General features: G+C 40.9%; 1 protein-coding gene across 1 annotated transcript in view; it reads left to right on the forward strand.

Annotated features, from left to right (window-relative positions):
- LOC137653907 (rho guanine nucleotide exchange factor 39-like) overlaps positions 1 to 22,452 on the forward strand; it is a 157,736-nt gene that overhangs the window by 122,228 nt on the left and 13,056 nt on the right. Inside the window, exons 5-6 of the mRNA XM_068387538.1 lie at positions 4,544 to 4,707; positions 13,331 to 13,440. Of these exons, the coding sequence (XP_068243639.1) occupies positions 4,544 to 4,707; positions 13,331 to 13,440 (274 nt within the window). The remainder of the gene's footprint in view (positions 1 to 4,543; positions 4,708 to 13,330; positions 13,441 to 22,452) is intronic.

A 22,452-nucleotide genomic window follows, 5' to 3' on the forward strand; every position in this document is an offset into this window, starting at 1 on the left:
GGCCACCTATGACTTGACGGACCCGGAGCAACAAAACCTACTGAAGGAGCTTATCATCTCCGGGGCCAAGACTTTGAAGTTCTTGACATACCAGTCCCTTGCCCTTTCAGCGAACTAGGTACTTTGGAAACGGGATACTATCTTGGCGAAGCTTTCCCGGAAGATTCCGGACAGAGAGGCGGGGGCTTTGAGGAGCCTTCCTGTGTGGGGTGACTCCTTGTTCCCGTTAAAACAGCTGGAGGAGCTAATGGAGAAGGTCGCAAAACGGAAGGAGGTGAGCACACCCAGGCCTCAACCCGTAAGGAGGCCCTCCTACAAGAGGTCAACATCAGATGGGCCCACTACTTCTCATGCCTCTCCTAGCCTGACGAGGAGAGACGCCCCTTCTTCCTCTTGGGCTCCAGCACCACAGCCCCCCCGTAGAGGAGCTCCAGCGGTGTCTGCCTCTCTTAGGACGGCTTATTCAGCTTCCAGGAGAGGACGTTCAGGCCGCTCCTCGAGGAGGAGATAGAGTGGGAGGCCCCCTACTCCTGCCCAAGCCTCAGGTTGGGGGATACCTCAGACGATATTGGCAAGCATGGAGGGCTCACGGAGCGGAGCCCTGGACAGTATCCGTACTGAAAGAAGAGTACAGACTCCCGTTCTTAACGGAACCTCCACCTTTGATTCCGGCCAGCCTGATGGAGTGGCTGGCACCCAAGGACCCATTGAAGAGGGCGGCCCTTCAGGAAGAAGTGTCCACAATGTTGGAGAAGGGTGCCATGGAAGAGGTCCTACATCCGGGGCCAGGTTTCTACAGCCGACTATTTCTGGTAGAAAAGGCGACAGGGGGATGGAGACCGGTGATAGACCTGTCAGCTCTCAACAAGTTGGTTTGCAAGACGGACTTCAAAATGGACACTCCGAAGTCGGTCTTGCAGTCCTTGAGGGAAAAAGACTACATGATGACCATAGATCTCAAGGACGCATACTTTCAAATCCCGGTCCACCCCTCAAGCAGAAAGTTTCTCCGGGTGAAGTGGGGTGCCCAGATCTTGCAATTCAAGACCCTCTGCTTCGGTTTGTCAACAGCTCCCCAGGTATTCACGAGAGTCTTCACGACAGTTTCGGTGTGGGCTCACGAGCGGGGTATTCGCCTCATCCGGTACCTGGACGGCTGGTTGCTCCTTTCCTCCTCGGAAGACGTTTTGAGGGAGCAAGGTGTAAAGCTGCTTCAATTTTGCAAGGATCTGGGTATCATGATCAACCCAGAAAAATCAAACCTGTCGCCCTCCACCAGGATGACCTACTTGGGGATGACACTGGACTCCCGACTAGTGAAGGCCTTTCCGACAGAGGACCGCGTGAAAACCTATTAAAGATCCTTCTGCCTTTCCTTTCGGGCCAGCCCAGGAGAGCCAAGGACTGGCAAAGGCTAATAGGTCATCTGGTGTCATTAGAGAAACTAGTTCCCCAAGGGAGGCTCAGGCTCAGGAACATCCAATGGAACCTGAAGGGTTGCTGGAACCAACTGGACTCACCCCAAAAATTAATCCCAGTTCTGACAGACACAATACTCTCCCTGGAGTGGTGGCAGTGCCGGTCGAATACGCTCAAGGGGATGCCCTTCGCGACCGAGCCTCCCGAGATGCTCCTATTCACAGACGCCTCCAACGAGGGGTGGGGAGCACATCTCCTCAACGAGACGGCGAGAGGAACCTGGACGGACGTGGAGAAAGGACTACACATCAATGTCCTGGAGTTGAAGGCGGTCCAAAAAGCTTGCCTGCAGTTCATCGAACTTCTAAGGGGAAACACGGTGGCGTTGATGTGCGACAACGCCACAGTAGTCGCGTACATAAAGAAACAAGGAGGTTCAAGTCAAAGGAGTTGTGCGATCTCGCTCTAGAGATCCTGGATTGGGCAGAGTCGAACCAGATAGTAATTTCGGCAAGGTTCATCCCAGGAAAGAAGAACGTCCTAGCCGACGGTCTCAGCAGGATGGGACAGATAGTGGGAACAGAGTGGTCCCTCCTCCCAGAAGTAGCCAGGCTCATCATTCAAAGATGGGGGTCCCCAGTGATGGACCTCTTTGCAACCAGGCTGAATGCACAACTCCCAGTGTTTTGTTCTCCTGTCCCAGATCCAAAGGCGGCCTTGGAAGATGCCTTTCAGCACAAATGGGACAACCTCGACGTGTACGCTTTTCCCCCCTTCACGTTGATCAGGCAAGTGCTCAACAGAGTAAGGGCTGTCCGAAACTTAAGGATGACTTTGGTAGCGCCCTGGTGGCCGGAGAGGGAGTGGTTCGCGGATCTAAAAGACCTGGCATGTCTTCCTCCGTGGCCGCCTCCCGACAGGCCAGATCTTCTACAACAGCCACACTTTCTCAGGTTCCACGACAACCCGCAGTCTCTACGCCTTCACGCCTGGAGACTATCGAGCGACTCCTGAGGAAGGAAGGATATTCGTCAAGAACTGCAGAAAAGATGTCGCGTTATCTGAGACGATCTTCGGCAGCGGTCTACCAAGCAAAATGGGCCGCTTTTACGAAGTGGTGTGTTTCAAAGAACACCAAGCCCCTCAAAGCTTTGGTCCCAGTTATCGCAGATTTTCTAGTACATCTCAGAGACGAAGTGGGGATGTCAATTCCAGCTATAAAAGGGGTACGTGCAGCCTTGGGTCAAGTCTTCCTTCTGAAGGGCATCGACCTGGGCTCCTCTAGACACATCTCTATGCTTATCAGGAGCTTTGAACAAGCCTGCCCTCCTCAAACCGCTAGGGTGCCTCAGTGGGACTTGGCAAGGGTTCTGAAAATGTTAAGTAGACCCCCGTTCGAACCACTGAAGGATATAGTAGACAGGGATCTCACTCTCAAGACGGTCTTTTTGTTGGCCTTGGCCTCTACGAGGAGAGTAGGAGAGATCCATGGGCTGTCTTACGACGTCTCTCATTCGAAGGGGTGGAGAGAAATCTCCCTCAAGTTCGTCCTTGCTTTCGTGGCAAAAACTCAGAATCCAGCAGTCTGGGATCCAAAGTTCGAGGGATTCTCAATGCCAGCCATTCCTAAGACAGGGAATCCAGAGGATTTGAAGTTGTGCCCCGTCCGTGCCATTAGGAAGTACCTTGAGAGGACTGCACATCTAGGGGTGTTACGAAGAAGCAGGTATCGAAGAATACCATCTCCTATTGGTTGAGACAAGTTATTGCCAGGGCCTATAATGAGGAGGGACTGACCCTGCCAGGTACTCATAGGCCACATGACATTAGAGGACTAAGCACTTCTTTAGCCTTTGAGAAGAACATGGCAGTGGGCCAGATCCTTCGGGCGGGCACCTGGTCGAACCAGTCGACCTTCACTGCCCATTATCTCAAGGATTACTCGAGGAGGTCTTTGGACGGGTTTTCTATTGGGACAGTCATCTCCGCGCTCCAAGCGATTTAACGGTGAAGCCCCAGGTACAATCGTGGATAGCAAAACCAGGAGACACAGGTTCGTTCCTTTTCACCCTAATCCCCGTTTTCCTATCCCTGATCGGAGATAACCACACATATATAACCAATGAAGACACGTCTCTGCAGCTTCGTCACTGGACTCTTTGTGTAGTTTGCCCTACCCTTCGTTTTCCGGTTTGTTTTATATAACCTAGTTCATATCTAGGTTACTTGACGTCCGCTTAGCTGGGTCTGAAGGTCAGGAAGACACTCCCACCTCCTAAAGTGTAAGTCTCCTAAGAAAGTAGTTCGAGGTAAGTCTCTGTGTTGGAACAAATCACAAATTTTAAGTAATTTGTATTTTTCCTAATATACTTACCGAGAACTACTTTCGGGTAATGGCCCTCCCTACCTTCCCCGAGTGCCTTTCTGCCCTTGAAGAGCCTTTTTGCACCATCCTAGGAATTTACTGACGAGAGAGACCCAAGCTAACGCCGACCTAGCTCAGGTCTACCCTCAGGGCACGTTTTCCTTACTCCTGGGTTAGTCCTCCATAGAAAACGGAGGTAGGGTAGACTACACAAAACTCTGGTCGGTTGAGAGGAGATTCCAGGTAACTCCTAAGAAAGTAGTTCTCGGTAAGTATGTTAGGAAAAATACTTAAATTACTTAAAATTTGTGATATTTGTAATTTTTATACTCACTTGATGTTCATATATATGCTCAACCCCTGACGTGTGATGTGAAAAGGACAAGGAATAATTTTGACCTTGAGACTGAAATGATATAGAGCCTCTAGCACCTCACTGGTTCTATTCTTTCCATTAATTGCTAGAGTGTCTCATTACTTTACTAGAGGTGTTTGTGTGTTGAAAGGAAAGAAAATGCGAAATTAAATTTTTTTTAAAGATAATTGTCGATAAATCAAGCTTCTAGAGAAGAAGCAATTTGGACATGAAGTGAGTATAGTAATAACAATTTTATTATTAAAAATCTGGTTATTTCACTGATCCATCCATTCATTAAGCAAAACAAATCCCTTCTTTTACTTGCAGTGTTGGTATATATGTTAGTACTATCTATGAACTCGCTTGAAGTACTCATTATTACACATTTATTCTTTTCGTAGAAGCGAGTGAAGCTATAGTAAAGGTTGCTGGTCACATAGAAGAAAGCTTAAAGAAGGCTGAGTGTGTACAACGAATGTTTAAACTGCAAGAGGCCATGAAGAATGGGCAACCTAATATCATTGCACCTGGAAGACAGCTTATTAGGGAGGGTGTATTACAGAAGGTAAGCTAAGGTTTTAAAGTATATCAAAACATGAAATTTCTTAAATTTTAATGTTAATTTTCTTACAATTCTGATATTTATTATAACCCATTTCATTGTCAGGAAATTGCTTGGACAGCTGATTCCTTAAAAGAAAAAAGGTTAACTAGTAGGCACATGTAGGTAGGTATGTGCATGTGTTCATCAGATCCCCAGGTGTTTCACAGCTAATTGGGTCTTTCATATTGTAATTTGACCATCTAGCTGTGATAAAAGATAGGTGAAAAAAATTGAGCTGCGAGAAATCCCAGAATTGTTTGTTTGAGAACTAGAAATGGGCTTTACATGTGAAAATGGAGTCACTTTGAGGGACAAATGTTGGACAAGTAAACCCGAGCTATAACATCTGCCTCCTACTTTATGCAATGTAAGGAGTCCTATATTGACATGTAATATAGCAAGTAAACATAAATCCTTTTTGAATGATATGAAAGCAGAGGAGTTCAGAAAGTTGGTCTTGAAGGATGCCATAGTGATAGATATAAAAACAATTTTAAAAACAATATCACTTATATCAATACTCAACTGAAAATTCATATAACCATTACCTTGAAGTGAGAACTTCTCATCCTCAATCTGGTGGTGTAATTTGTGGAACTTCAAAAGTTCTATTATTTGTAAATTCTATTTTGTTATGCATGTGGACATAAGTCTCATTCTATAGTTTATATAAAATTGAGCTATTATAACACTATTGCTGATCATGAAATATTTTATATTTTTCGTTCACTACTTATGTATAGTTCATTTGCTATTTCTTAATTTCCTTTTCTCACTGGTTGCTTTTCCTGTTGAAGCTCTTGGGCTTGTATCATTCTTCTTTTCCAGCCAAGGTTGTAGTTTGTCTAGTACTGTAATAGGGATATTAAAATAACAATGACCACTTTGCCACATAGTCACATGAATCCCTTTTTTGCATTCTGCTTTGCTCAAATGGCTGTACACCTGAGTTTAACTACCATTTCAAATACCTTCATTATCTTGAATCAATAGTGGAAATCATTATGACCCCAAACCACTAAAAGTGTGGTGCTGATCAGTAGATTATATAAATGATATCAGTGAATTTTACCTGGGGTTCACTGTGTTTCCTTGCTGAAGCTTACCCTTTCTGACTTCTTACATTAAAAAATTAAAATAGTTATCTCTTTCCTCATTCAGATTGCCTACCCTCTTAGTATTTGTTGATATGGTAATGCCATGTTTGGCACTCTATGGTAAGCAATTGTATTTGTTATCGATATCATAGTATATAGACATACTGACCGCTGTCAACATGATTGGTACTGTATATTTGAGTGTTATTTAGTCTTTTTGTTTATTAGATTTATCTAAATAAGTCCAGTAATGTCTTGGGCTGATTCTAAGATTTGTTTGAATTGTAATTTGTGGTTTGAAGCATAGATTCTTAGAATGTGTGAATTTTCCAGGCAGAAATATGGTGGAATATATCAAATTAGTTTCTAAAAGTATTCATGATAGGGATTTTTAAACATAAGAGGAAAGAAGGTAGTAAACCAGCGAGAAGTTCAGACCAAGCCAGCCCTAGTGATTGGAGTGATAAAGTAGAAATTAAGTGTTCAAACAGGGAGTGAACATAAATTTGTCCTGTTAATCTATACAAACCTTCGCTATTTGTAGGGGTATTACTGTCGGCGAAACTGAAAGACGAGCCGCAAGACTTTTAGCGAGGGATAACCACCCAACTCGCTAATTAGTGGGAGGAGTCGGGTAACCGGCTTGAATCAGTGGCAAGTTTTTCCTCAGACAGCTTCTACAACATTTACAATGCTTTCAGAAGGATAAAATCACTGGCAACTATACCACATTCACTAACTGCACAGTCTCTACAACATTTACAAAGCTGCCAGAAGGCTAAAATTTCTGCACAGCTTCTACGACGTTTGCAACGTTTCCAGAAGTCTCAAATCACTGGTAGTTCTTGCCGCAGACAGCCTCTACAATGTATATAACACTTCCAGAAGACTAAAATTACTGGCTACGACACCACATGCAGTTATTGCACAAACTCTACAACGTTTAGGCTTCCAGAAGGCTAAAATCACTGGGTACAACACCATTTGAACTTGCTGAACAGCCACTACAATGTTTAGAACAGTTCGTGAGGGCTAAAATCACTAGCTAAACCACTTCTTGCACTCTATGAACATCTGCAACAATGTTTAGAATGCTTCCAGAATGCTAAAATCACTGCCAGATCATTTCTCAGACAGCCTGTATACTGTAATGTTTACAATGCTTCCTCAAGACTAAAATCACTAACTACATCTTGACTTGCATTCACTGCATAGTCTCTACAGTGTATACAATGCTTCCAGAAGGCTAACATCGTTTCATACACCTCCAGTTGCTCTTACTGCACATCGCTTACAATGTTTACAATGCTTACAGAATGCTAATCACTGGCTAAACTACCCCTTACACTTAGTGCACAGCCTGTACAACAAGATTTGTTCCGTTACTTTATACAAACTGTCGCTATTTATAGGGGTGCAGTATTACTTTCAGCGAAGCAGAAAGACAAGCCATAAGACTCACGAGGGATAACCACCCAACTTGCTAATTAGCGGGAGAGGTGGGTGGTAGCCGACTACCCCGCTCACTCTCACACCTGGGCTGAGCATCCACTTTGATTTTGGCTCAGTGGATAACGGACGTTGCAGCTCTCCTTCTCTCTTACTTTTTTTATTATTTGCCATTAACTGATAACTAATTATTTTTCTTTCTCTTATGAGATTGCTTGTGACATCCTGACGGGCCTCATGTGTACCTGTCCTGGACCGGGGGTCTGCACCTGCAGTACCTTTATGTCCTCCATAGATATGGACCCATAACACCTGTGTCCGCTATGTAGAGACCGGCGTTGTGACTAGGACAACACCTGCTCTCAGTGTCGGGAGTGGTCTACTTCCCAGTGGGAGAGGTTTGGGCTTAGGCGCAAGAATAAGTCTAATCGAGATTCTTCACCTTCAAGGTGTTCCTCGAAATCGAAGAAACGTCAGACTTCTTCATTGACCCTCCCTCCCGATCTCTTCCCGAAGCTCCTCCTCAATCGGTCTCCACTGAGGAACGGTCAAGTAGATGCGGAGACCAGTTAACTCCAGGTTAACCTCAGGAATCGAGGGACAGAAGTGCTTCCTCAGGAGAAGCAGTTCTGCCCTTACCCTCGGGGAGCGCCTGATCTTTCTCTGATATTTTGAAGGTCTGGCCCTCACTGGATATGGCTGGTCCCCTGTTGAAGGAGGCATTATTGGAGCATCTCCAACTAGGTGCTGATAAGAAGCGGACACCGGCTTCCTAGGAGGTGGACAGGAGGTGGACCCATCACTGATGAGTGCTGCCAGCGGCGACTCTGTAGATTCGGCTATTGTCCGCTGAACGGTCTCCCCATTTGCCTTCGCCTGCTACTGATGCTGATCCCGAAGACGGTGCGCTCCCCCCTCTTTGATGAGCCAAATCGTATGTCGGGGTGGAGCAAAGTCCAAGGCGAGTCGCGCCCCTGTCTTATCCTGGACGGAGGTCTAAAGGGACAGCCCACTCCAAACCTGCTTTGGAGGAGTTTTTCTCCCCCCTGAAGAGGAAATGGGGAGCAATAGAACCAGGTAGGTAGGAAGATGTGTCACAAGTGCTGTTGACACTGGTACTGACAGCCAAAAAGAGGAGGAAGTTTAAGAACCCTACCCCTCCTTTGGGAGATACACTGCATCTTCGTCTTAGCCGAGGCTTTCAATCTCCTAGGGAGATCTCTTTGACAGACTCGTTCCGCCTCTCCCCCATTGAGATGATCTCACAAAGCTCCATCTAGCTCCGAAGAAGACCACACAATTAGATGTAATCTCCTCTGCAAGAGAGGATAAACGACCTTGTAGGAAAGAGACAGCCTGTAGACCATGGCTTTGTTCCAATACTGTACATTCTTTTCTCATTCGATCGTTTTATCTTGGGGGAAGTCAGGTTATTCATAATCCTCCTACCATCATGTAAACAGACGTAGTAGTTTACCCTCCAGTAGGCGGCCTCCCTTCATCCTGACATCTCCGGATTGTACGTCCGAGTATCAAAAGTACTTAGACTCTGAAACTTAGCATAAGCATGTCTGTTTCCTTGAGTGGGAATATTCAGAGCTTATGCCAGTGTTGCCGATTTGGAGCGGAGAGATATGAAAGGTATTCGCCTTTTCTAAGGGATGCCTGTCATCAAGATGAAGTAGGTCTCGTCTGCTAACGTTGATGTTCTCCAATTTAGTTTCGAGCGCAATGATTCATTAAGGCTGCACTCGGATCTTTGTTCTGTCCCAGGGTACCCATCACAGGGGACTCATGCTATAAATCGGAGGAAACTTACCTTCTAGAGTGGTCCATAGCTGAACTTATGCTTGCAACTCCCTGTCTGACAAAAGTTATTGAAGCTACGTCTTAATCTTGTCCTTCGGAAGTAGGCGCTTGCGATAGATCGATTGTTTGACAGCGATCTACAGGGGAGATTTGCTGTAATACCAATACCGATTAGAGATAACTAGCTACTCCAGTGTTAACCTGTCTGTAGCATACAGACATGACCAACTCTCATTATAGCAATGGCAGTTGGAGGACAGAATTCATCTTCCCTTTACAGAGACAGTTGCTTGCAACTGATCGTATGCCTTGACAGTGATTGATTTGAATGTTCACTTCTTAAGCAACCTCTCGGTGTCCTCGGGCTGTCAGATGAGAATTGATCTTTTGCTTTAGAGTCAAATGTTCCTTGTGTCTCTCAATTGTCGGATGGAATAGGATGGAAAGATTAGTTTTCCTCTGAAAGGGTTGCTGGTACATACTGTCTCTTCTATCCTCTAGCATGTCGAATCGCATTCCAATGAGGGAAGTCAATGGCGCCTCCAACTCTATGGCAAGTGAAGTCGGGATTGCTCCCCTTACCGGGGGGAGGATGCCACAGAATGAGGGAATACTGTAATAAGAAGACTTAAGGGTGTGATCCCCAGATGGCCCTAATCCTCTGTGGGAAGTGACACGTCCTGCTTTTTTTCTCCTTTCAATGACCAGACATTCAGTGACTGACTACTGATCCGTTCAGAATTGTTTTATCTGTACAGAGTGGGAGGCTCTGGCATACGCTCAACCCCTCAATTGTTCACGAGAATGTTCACTGTAGTTGCAACCGGGGTCCCTCCTCATCCCTTAGACAAGTAGTTAAATTCTAGCAGACTGAGTGGAAATATTTTTCTGACATTGAGTCGACCTCTGGAAGTTTTCTCTGTTTGGGATAAAACTGCTAGAATTTATGCTGGCAATATTCATGAGAACTGGCATAGTTAAAAAAGCAAATAACCTCTAAAAGAAACAAAGGTGCCTGACCGAGTTCGGTGGCCCTCAGTGAAAGTCATAGCTTACGTCCCCTCTAGTGGCAACTGTTCCTTTCAGTCTTAGCATGGATTCCATGGACTTGCGAGTCTGATAGTATCAGAGTAATAGAGAGACCCGAGTCTGGAGGTAGAGATCACCACCCTTCTCTCTCCTTCCCCACATTTGATGCTCTTGGGGGTTGCATTGAAAGAAGGGGGTGGACTTACCTGTCTTGACACGGCCTTTTGAGCCACGTTCCAACACCTGTCGGCAGTGCCACACAAGTCTTCCTGGATTAGAGTGCAATGTTGCTTACTCTTAATTTCATCTAACAACTCCCTTCTTGTCACACTGTAGTGTTTGCATCAGAACACGATGGTGGTAGAATACCCGGACAAGGTATTTTTAGCCGGCATTCAACACCCTGTCAAAGATTTTCTTTGCACGACTCCTGTCCGTCTAGTCGTTAGAAGATGTGGTTGGACTGGAGATAACTCTATTACCTTCGGCAACCTAATTCAGTGTAGCCAAAGAAACTTCTTAGCAGTAATTTGACCAGGCGGACTCAGATAGTGGGCTTCGAGTGACCTTTCAGATCAGGATGTCTCATGTCTGGTAGTTTCTGGGGTACAGTTAACCAGTATGGGGTAACCTGGCACCTTTATTAGACCCCCTCCTACATCCATGGTATGTCTATGTGCTTCTCACCTTTTCTCTCTGAGGAGGAGACTCATTCATAGGTCATCAACAGAGTGATCAGTGTCCCTGATAGCTCCACAGTGGTAGCCACCAGAATACCACCCAGACCCTCTATTCCTGCCTGCAGAGAATTCTCTCCTTTGCAGAGCTACTCATAACATGATCAGTCATGTCCCCACGACCTCTCACCTGGAGGATATTTTTCACGAGCAATAACGTAAAGGATGGTTGGATACCCCAGTTGGTCGTCGGTTGCTTACCACCAGGCGAAGTGGTCTAATAAGTAAGATTGAGATCATGGAAAGAGGCCTCATGCCACTCCATATCTCTCTCCCCAGGACAGCAAAGCTTGCTGTACTTCATGAAGGAAAGACCAGCTCGATCTTGACTATAACAGAATGTCTGTCGGCTTTGAGCCTGGTCTTCCATTTTGAACAGTCAACTTTCCCTCGGCAGAACTGTCATTCCTCTTTCAAAGTGTCAAGCTTAGTAGTCACTAAATCAGAAGTTAGACCACCTCCTTGGAGCATAGTTCTTGTACCATGCTCTCTGAAAGGAGTGCTTCATGCTGCTAGTCGGTCTTCTGAACTTGTCTCGACTTTTAAGATGATTCTTTCCTTCTCACTTTGACCTCCGTGATGAGTGCCAGCGAAAGACATACTGTAGTTTCTTCTACGACATACCTCAGCCAGAGGACGAAGGTCTGGTAACTACTTCATCCCTCAGTCTTTTCCTGAGTCTGTTGCCAAACTTCAGACTTCGGCTGTGGTTATCCAGAGGTTCCTTTGACCCAAATCATTTGGTACTAAACTATAAGAGGGCGGAGGTGTCATCTTATATGATCTGCGGTAGCTCACCTGAACATGAACAAGTTTTCTGTGAACAGAGGCAGGGTCAAGAGGAGAGTTATTAAGAATACAATCTCTACTTGCATCCGACAGGATATAAATCGATCCCTAAACCCAGACTCTCCTCCAAAAGATCTTGGACTTATAGCTCATGATGTAGCGGCATAGTATGTCGCTAATATTTTAAAAGAACTGCTGTGACACAAGCTTTTCAAACTGCTTTGTGGAAGTGTCAGATAACCCTCACAGCCACGACTGCAAGACGTAACCCGGAGGAACCTGGATACCTAGGTTCTGTGGTGGCAGCACAACATATGGTTAAAGATACCTCAGCCTCCCTTACAGGACAAGTAGCAGTCGGTCGAGGGCAGATGTTTCCCGGGATTAGTCTGAGATGAACGGTAGAGTGGCTATCCTCTCTCCTTTCATCTTCCCTTCTCGGGGAACAGAACCCATAGAATTCTGCAAGCTGACTTCTGTCTGCAGATAAAAATCATATCCCATGTGTACCCTAAAATATGATATGTTGAAATACGATATATGTTGGTTACATCCCCTTCCTCCCAGCGATGGTGAGTCAAGCAATTACTAGGTTAAGTGTGGAGTTCAATTCCAAACAATTCCTTACCTGGTCAAGTCACAGTGATTAGTTTACACACAATCGCACCAATTACCCAGGCCGTTAGCTTTCTCAGACATTCTGAGAGTTAGTGAGGTGTCAGGGTGTTTCTAATAAGCTTGTGTGAAGCAAATTACACAACAGGTCAGAAATCAGCCAGTTGGTTTAGAACTTCTTCCTACCCAAGGGTGAGTCTCCATTGTAAAGAGCGAAAGGGTTTGTATTCGTTTTGGAACAAATGACAAATTTGGAAGTAATTTGTACTTTTTCTAACTATAAAAACCTTGAGCTCTTTACACATACCTATCTTGCCATTACCTAATCCCCGAGAAATTCCTCCCTGCAAGTGAAGACATTTCACCGGTGTGTGAGTGTGTGAAGGGCTGGTTGGTCTACCCCCGGTTACCCCCCCCCCCCCCACTAACTATTAGTGGATAGTTATAGCTCGCTATAAAGTCTTTTGGCTAGTTTTCAGCATTCACTGAAATAATATTCCACTGTAAAGAGCTCAAGGTTTGTATAGTTAGGAAAATTACAAATTACTTCAGAATTTGTCATATTTTTCGTTAGAAATTTCTGTTAAGCAACTTTAAACAAGTGTTGAATCCTAACCAAGTTTTCAATGGCAATACCTTTTGTGGTCCTGGGGATGGTAAGAAAAGGACATAAAAGTGTCCCATGTGCCGGTAGCCTTAATCTCTTCACTTAAATTGCAAGGATATAAACTCAACATCTAATAGATATGAAGCCTTCAATTCCATCACAGCTTTCAATTTGAATGCCACAAATTTTCCATTTGTTCTAATAAATCTCTCAGAGTTTGAACAGTTGATATTGGAATGAGGATATTATCCTTATGATTCATATATAGTTCATGTTTTTTATATGGTTCTCTTAAGATATTTTCTGCTCTTCTCATTTAGATAAATTCCTTGCATTGATCAAAATTACTTATGAATGTATAGGCATTGTTTCTTATGCATATATAGATTGTCTGTATGAGTGGATTCCTCATCATTTAAACAAAATTTCTAATTAAGTTTTTACATTTTCAGATATCTCAGAATGGTAACTCTTCACAGCCCCGTTTGTTTTTCCTTTTCACAGACATCCTCATGTACACAAGATTACCAGCTTTAAATATGAATAGTACTTCCAATACAAGGTAAACTACTGTATTTTATTGGTACTAGTTCTAGTACAGATGTCCACTCCTCAAATAAGTTAAATTTTTAACTAAGTTCAGTTTATAGATTGATTTTTTGTTCTGAAAAATTTTAACTAGGAGTCCCAGTAGCTCTTATTATTTCTATGACCCTCCCCTGATGTTCATATTGCTTATTCTCTAGAAGCTCAGTTTAATCGACTTTAGTTTTATTTCCCCATTTTCTTTCCCTTCAATAGACCCATGGTTCTTGTAAAGTATTGGAGCATTATAGCAGTGTGTGGTAAAAAGATCAGTACTGATGGGCTAGTCTCTTTAGTCTCTTTGTTCTTTCAGTTTCTCTGTAGACATGGTTTATATAAGATATGCTTTAGCCTGTTTAGTTTTTACTGCACATTAAGATGTCTTTCTCTGTACTGTATCTGTTTGAAATTACTGCATGTAGTGTTCAAGGTAATTGTTTTTGAGGATCATTATCCGCATTCATGTTGTGTCTCATGTCAAGAGAAATTCAGTTAACCCTTCCTCCTCGCGTATTCAGTTATTCTCGACCCAGAGATCCTTATAACATTTAAATAAAGTTTTGCATATTCGTAGTACTGCTATGCTCAGTCCAACATTTTCAAACCTCCCATGCTTCTTTGCACCCAGCCTTTCGTTTCGAGTGCCGTTTCCCTCCTGGACAGTAACACTTCTCAGGCTGACTCGACCTCACTCTTACAGTGTCCGTCATCACGAAAGTATCTTCTGCAAGTGTTTGTTTTCCAAACACAGATTCTTCTGAATCTCCTGAATGCGAAACCCCTTCTCCAGCAACCCCAGTGGAGCCCCCACAAAACAGGGATGATGATGGTATAGATGAACCTCCTTCCCTAACAAGAGAAGGGCAAGATATTTTTCAGTAAAGTTTTTTTCAGCTTTTAAACATGCAAGTACAAAATCAATATACTAATGTAATATATTACATATAGAAGATATAAAACATAATGCGTGCGCAACAGTTCACTAACCCATATTTTAATAATTTTTTCTTTACAGTCGTGCAGTTATGTCCCTTCGTCATTCATCCATTTGTAACTGCATGACTCGTCCTCATCCACCTCACCAACTGTGCCTCATTGCGGCATATTATCCAGTACAGTGTGTCATACAGTACTGGTAGTCATCGACTTATGACAGGGTTAGGTTACAAGAGACAGGTCGTAAATCAATTTGGACCTAAGTCAATCTTATGATGTTGAATTTCCCTAGAATTATTAAATTTCCCTACATTTATTATGCAGTATCATGATACTGTAATCATCTGAGTCACATTTGTATTAATATTTTATATATCATTATTTCATTTTCTTGGTTCATAGGATATAGTTTTTATACAGTTCATTTATAGCAATTATTATTAGGTATCATATGAATATGTTCTCTCCCTCTCTCTCACCTGATATCTAGTTTTAGCAGAAAACATTATCACATTCTAAAAAATCATGATTTTTATAAACTTAATTGTGCTTTATTAAAGAATTTTTTTATTTTATTTTTAATTTCAGGAGCATTTTAACAATCAACAGTTACTGACTTTTTTTTACCTTTGGTTGTGATGAGCTTATTTGAAGCACCAGCTATTGTATCGAGAATGCTGTGTGCGCACATACGATTAGCAAGGAGTATCGCTTACATAATCTCTTAACTTATTAAAAATATCTTCATGATGAATGTTACATCAGAACCAATATGTTATAGGTTGTAATTTCCATTCAGTTTGTTTATAGCCATTATTGTTATTATATGAGTTCGGTCTCTCTTATTTTCTCTCTATACGGGTAGTTTATTTTTAAGCTTCGTTAATTTTTAAAGCTTCATAATTTACTATATTTAGATTTTTAGTTTACTGTATTGTTAAATCTTCTTATTTCTTTACACATTATTGTTTTGATGTGTAGGTTATTTCAAAATAAAAATCTTTATTTCTCTTTAGACATTATTTTTACATTTTTATACCATTTGTACCCATCTGATGGTCCAGCACTTATTGATGCTTTAAAGGGGTTTGAGAGTCTCAGTGATGGGCTGGGGTTCAACCATATAGCTAAGGGCAGTTATGAGCAACCAGAGCAAGGCTGGACCCCTATAAACCTTCTTCTTTATTTTTGTTTTTTTTTTCTTGCTCTATCAGGATATATATGATTTTATATGTATATTATTTTTTTTTCTTCTTAAATGGCGTGGATATTTCCACGTTCGTTATAACTTCCTGCTTAGATGAATGAGAAAAGGGATCACAGTTGGAAGGTTTTTGCATTCAAAGATACATGTGAGAGTATTGAATAACATTAGCCGTTCCGAAGATGGTTTTGGCTGAACTGCTCTCAAGGGTTGAGTCGTCGGAATCCAAGATTTGGGAGTAGGACTCTTGGCTTCTAGCCGGAAGCCCACCATTACCGGTACTGGGAGGATAATTTCATGTTTTTATAAACTCAGACCTAGCAAGTGGGTTTGCTTATACCTGTGCCTATTTATGTTTTGGTGCTATCCTATGAGTAGGGTATGGAGTGGACCATCTGGAACATATACTCTTACTGTGCTGATGGTGGAGATTGTAAATGTGCTTCCCACCTTTTAATACTTTCTTAATATCCTCAAGCATGATGAACAAACAACCAACCAAACACATAAAAACACAACAAACAAACATGAATATGAATATTACGAATAACGACTCTCCATCCCTGGGATATGCTGACAACCCCATGGCACCGTTGAAGACCTCTGCTAATGCTGGTAATGAAAGTCTTCCTGACTCTTCTGCTCAAGTCATATCTTCCCTTCGTCTTGACAACTTAAGGAGCAAAAAGATCACTTTGTGGATACCCATATCTCCAATGTTTTTACACGGGATCCTTTTATTTTATCATCCCACGATGCCAGGCAAATAGAATATCGGGCAGTATAATAAAATTTAAGAGTTTTGTATTATGCTGGGATGGCTTGCAATATCAGCTGTGAAGACTTATTCAATCCTTTAGAAATATTAAAAGAATAAAGTTAAAGCTCTCAAAAGATAAGCAAGATTTTGAGGCTTACGTTACTGGAATGATTCCTCCAAAGCTAGAATTGCTTTTTCAAGTGTTCGGGATGGCAAAGTTTATAACCTCTCCTGTCATGTGAAAATCCACTGCATCAAAAATTTTTATGAATTCTGAGTTCAATTATATTCTTAAATACACCATTTTGTATGATGAAGTTCAGGAAAGGTCTCTTAGAGTCATACCTGAACCAATTTGGTATGTCACATCATATGAGGAAGGATCTGGGGGTATGAGTGCCTAGAAAAGAAAGTCGGTAAAATTACCCCAAGGTAACTTGAAAAGATATGGTCAAGGTTTTCTAGTTAAGGCTGTCAAGGAAACCCAAGCAGTTTTGCTTGATAATTTGGCACTATCTTCTTTAGATATTATCGAAAGGGTATCTCCTTGCCAAAATTATAACCATGCTAAAAGAATCATATATAGTAGGGATTTTTTGACTTCTCAGAAAAGGATATAAGTTACTTAAGAGGTGGCCTTCAACTATCTTCAAAGTTAGAAAACTGACGAGTACCAACAATGCTATCGTACTTATATTTTCTTCATTGTTTCAGCCTGATTACACAAAAATACGACACTTAAACATTTCCGTAAAGAAATTTCCTCAATGACCAATGCAGTGTTATAATTATGATTATGGCCATGTCAGTGTCAAATGCACCAATAGGGAAAAGTGTTTTAACTGCTCCAAATTCCATGAACTCTACAGAATGCAAGGTAGACAGACTAAAAGAGACACTAACAGCACTACCCAAAATTATCAAATCAAGCAGAATCTTCGATTAATGTACAGAACAGATTGGACATACTAGCAACTAATGAGACTACCAAAAACAGGGAAGATCTTTCCAAACTGGAGATGGTTGAACTTCAACCCCTCAAAATCAAAGTCTGTGGAGAGAAAACATGGAGTGGAAAGTACAACTCCTCCAAAATGAAAGAAAGCAAATAATGATGACTGTTTAACCAAAATGAAAGAGTCCACCTGTCGGTCCAATCTACAGGAAGGCTCATGTATTAATGTAGTCATCTTAACCCGAACCTAACTTCACAACTAATCAAGGTACCAAGTAAGTGGTGAAGTCGGGGTTCATATGAATCCATGTGATTCTCGGGTAGCTGAGGAGAATCTAATTAGTTGAACACCCATCGAAGAAATAAATCCATTTGCGGTTATAGGCATAACTAGTGAGTCTATGAGTTTACAAAATATAATAAGTGAGTATAAAGCATTTCATAGAATTTCATTTGGCTGTTATAATTGCTTCTTATCTGAATTTCATAGCGTAAATAACATAAATATACATAGAATTAGTAATATGGTTGATAACTTTGTCAAAAACAAAAATAAAAACCAGTATAGTAAATTAGAAACTCACAATGCTGGTTGTATGTATGTTGATTATCCAATCAAGAAGCATGCAACAGGGACTCTTCATCTTGAAAAATTTGTGGAAAGGTTTAGCCAAATTCAAAATAACCAAGAAGTAAATCATAATGTGAGTAAACATGAAAACTGTCGAAAGAGCCAAAACTTAATAAAAAGAGTAAAGCCAGTGCAGTTAAACAGAAACCCTATTGCAACAAAATGTACAGAAATAATGCCATGCCCAGTGGAAATCCATCTCCATTGCCATAATGTTCAATCATTACACATTATTAATGATCTTACAACCCATTTGCATCTAGTTGAAACTCAAAGACTTTTAAAAGATTATAACCCTATTGCAATATGCCTACACCATACTAATAATACTATGCCTTCTATAGAAAATTACACTCTAGCATCTCGCTCAGTCCCTTCTGCTGGTGCTTTAAGAACTGCATTCAAATCCATAATAGTGTAACTTATGATTCTAAGATATTTACCACATACAAATTTAAGTTAATTGGAGTTAAAGTACATCTGAATAATAACTCCATTAATATTTATATATAAAATCAACCATATTGCAACTATAATTTTCAAAATTTATCTAAAGAATTCCAAAATAAGCAAGAAGATTTCCTTTTAATTGGAGACTTCAATGCCACAATCCCTTCTGGGTCACTAATTGTGTTGATTCAAATGGTTTCAAGGTTGAACAAAATTAGATAATCATAACTTCGGTATATTAAACAAGAGGGATTCCACTGTATATTATACAATGGAGATTCCAGTACTTACTATTCAAAAACTCATGGAATGTATAGACTTAACTCATTGTTCCAACAATATTGTTGAGTGTTGGGTGATCTTTACAGCAGTGACCATTTTCTTATATTAATAACCATGTTATGCCATACAAGTTCTTCCACTCAACAAACTGGTTGATGTAGCAAAATAATAGTGTATTGAAACCATATTTCAATAAGATATCTGCTAAATTTAGAAAAGAAGCAATGAAAGGCAGAATGTCATGGACAATACTTCAATGCAGGTGTGGCAGAAATTTAGTAAAATTACTGGTTTCTATAGTAGACCTGCAGGACATGCATTAATGCATAATGGGTCACCAATTCAAGATACACAGGCCATCTCAAATATTATTGGGCAAAATATTGAAAGCATAAGAAGCAATTAAATGGAATTTTGATACAGTGGAAGATATTTATTATGATAAAAGATTTACTGAGGAGAAGGTGGAATTTGCTTTATCAAATAGTAGTTCATCAGTAAAGATATAGACTGTGAAATGATAAGAAATCGAGCCTCTTTGGCAAAGGCCTATTTTTAGAATTTTATGATCATCTTTGAATCAAACTTCTATTTTCAAAGGCATGGAAATATGCAATAGTAATATTAATTGCTAAACCAGGAAAAGATCCCAGTAACCCAAACAGTTACACTCCAATTTCACTGACCAACTGTGTTTGCAAATTTCTAGAAAAAATGGTAAATTATATACTAAGTTGGGTTTACGTCATAACATTTTATCAACCTTACAATTTGGCTCAGAGTGATCTATTTTGGACTTTCTTTTGGAGTAAATAGTAGTGAGTTTAATTGTAGAGGTGCACTTCGTTTATTATCTTGTATATTTACTTCCAAACTATATGGCATACTAACTGCTATTGAAAAAAAAATAGTGCTAAAAGATGAGGGGTATTTTACCATTTTTAGTGTCGCAAGAAGTTTCCTACAAGCTTTAGAAGTTTTTAATTCCAGTAACCCTTAAGTTTTAAAAATTCTAGAGTGGCATTTTATTATTGGACTGAGAGGTATAACAGTTTGATTTTGCTGGGTTCTTGCACTTAGGTGTGTCTGGAAATGAGAAGGCAGATTTACTGGCAAAGATTGTTGCAGCTGTGGTAATACCAAGAAGATATCCCATTCTCTGTAATGATCTTTTACCTATCATTAAGAATTTGTTTCATAATAATTGGCAACAGCATTAGAATAGTTTAGTTGAAAATAAGATGAGAGAAATAAACCATTTTTATATCACTTTGGAAGTATAACATGATGGCCTGAAAATGGGAGGCGGCTATTTGTTGTCTCCGCATTGGTCACACTCGGTTGACACACGAGTTTCTGCTAACTGGCCAGCACCAGCCACATTACAATAACTGTTTGGTACCCTTAACAGTGAAGCATTTGTTTACCGAATTCCCCACCTTATAGCATCGAAAGAAATAGATATCCGTTTGAGGCTCAAGGTGAGGATGGCAGGCTCATTCTTACCAAGATTCTTGTACTTAATGTGTCGTACTATGCCAATGGTATTTTTAGATTTATTTCAGGAGCAGGTCTTCTGAAAGCTATTCAACTGTTAAAAGGACATCTTTGCTTTTATTATTTTAAATTGAATTTCCTTTTATTCTTTAATTATAACAAATGATATCGACGTCAATTACCTTAGATGTCAGGATACCAGAAAACTCCAATTCAATTAATCTTTCACACTTGTTAGATTACATATGTTGAGGTTTAGAACAAAAACAAGTCAAAGTAGCCATATTTTTTGACATTCAAAAGGCATACGATACCTCATGGAGGCATGCAATTCTAAAATACTAACATCATAATGTTTTTCGAGAGAAATTTTATTGATAGGAGAACATTCCAAATTCATATAGAGAAATTTTATTCCAAATCATACATCCTTGACTGTGGTGTACCCTAGGATAGCGTTTAAAGTGGACTATGCATTGGCAGTAAATAGTTGCTTGAATGCCATGGAGTGTAATAGTGTATACTATTCATCAAAAAATCTTTGTCACCTATAAAAAATGTTTAAAAACTCAATTTGTAAAATAGAATTGTTTTGACACTCTATGGCTACAGCTACAGAATAGGGGGATAGGATAGGTTGGGGAGAGGAGCCGGGGAATTAGAATTTTGGAAGGATTGGAGGGGAAAGTGTTAAAATGAAGTACAGTGGGAGGGGAAAGATTGGCGCAGGCCCAATAGCTCTTTTTTGTTGGCTTATTGTGTCAACATCATGCCTTTTGGACACCAGGAAGTTATTTCTGTTGCCATCCTCCAAGGGACTTGTGTTTTCATGATTATTCCTTTTTTAGGGTTTGTTTATTGATTTATGTTTGTTTATCTTTTTTTATTGCTTTTAGTACTCTGGATTTGGTTCGTTCTGAGTAATGAATGGAGTTATCCTTTTCCACCAGTGATGCGGGTTTTGGGTGTCTGTAATTTCTTCACTTGTTGCAAGTTCTAGTATATGTTTTTGAATTTTTCCCAGACTTGTGAGGCCTGTGATACCTCACATGAACTGATTGAACAACTGCTCCGGGAGATAGCCACCTTTAATTAATTTCGGGAACTCGTCCTCGACGTAACGAAGAGCTGCCTCTTGGTCTGCCGAGGCAGCCTCTCCATACAAAGGAACGCTGCGAAGACCAAAACTCCTCTTGAATTTCTCGAACCAGCCCTTGCTGGCAACAAAACCACGTTTTTCTCGTGGGGCAGGATCATCTTCTTCATCGTCGTCATCACATTCGTCATCTTCGTTCGATTTTCCTTCATGAACGAGGCTATCATACAGGGTTTTGGCTTTCGTTCGAATCATGTCGGTATCGACACTAACCTTCTTTTCCCGACAGTCCGATATCCACATTGATAACGCATTCTCCATTTGCACAATCGTCTTATTACAAGGAATCACAACGCGCTTAGTGCCCTTAGAGAACGTTATTGAGGCAGTTTTACGTATTTTCATTTCATCTTTTTTTAAGTAGCGAAGCGTCGATTCATTCACTCCGTAAATGTGGGCAACAGAAGCATAGCTACTGGCTGCCTTAACCATGTCCAATAATTTCACTTTCTCGTTCACCATCATCATTTTTCTCTTCTTCTTGGATTCACTAGAGGATGTAGAGAGTAGAGGACGTCTAGAAGCCATTTTCAAGGGCGTCACAAGCACTATTTTACACTAAAAAAGCACAAGAAAACAGCTAAAAGTTCCACACAGCAAGACTAAGCAACACAGCGAAGCGAGAGAGAACAATGAAAGCGGTTTCCCTTCGCCGGGCACACGGCAGGGAGAGATGCTGGGTAAAGCGTCTCGGCGGTTCTGCCAATAAGCTTCCGTGATTCTGGAGCCGAGATGACTAGCAAATCAGGGAGGTGGATTTTGAGTTGTGCTCCATCTCCGTGTTGATACCTATTGCTCTACTGTACTCTCCCTGCCTTAGCTAGTGCCCGCGTAACTTTCGCACCATTTTTTAAATTTTTGATGAATATTTTTGAAAATCCGCGATGCACTGAGGGCGCGAAATGGCGAGGGATTACTGTGTGTGTGTGTATATATATATATATATATATATATATATATATATATATATATATATATATATATATATATATATATGTAATTTATATATATATATGTAATTTATATATATATATGTAATTTATATATATATATATATATATATATATATATATATATATATATATATATATATATATATATATATATATATATATATA

The sequence above is a fragment of the Palaemon carinicauda genome, chromosome 1 (genome assembly GCF_036898095.1).
Source record: "Palaemon carinicauda isolate YSFRI2023 chromosome 1, ASM3689809v2, whole genome shotgun sequence".
NCBI classification, from domain to species: Eukaryota; Metazoa; Arthropoda; class Malacostraca; order Decapoda; family Palaemonidae; genus Palaemon; species Palaemon carinicauda.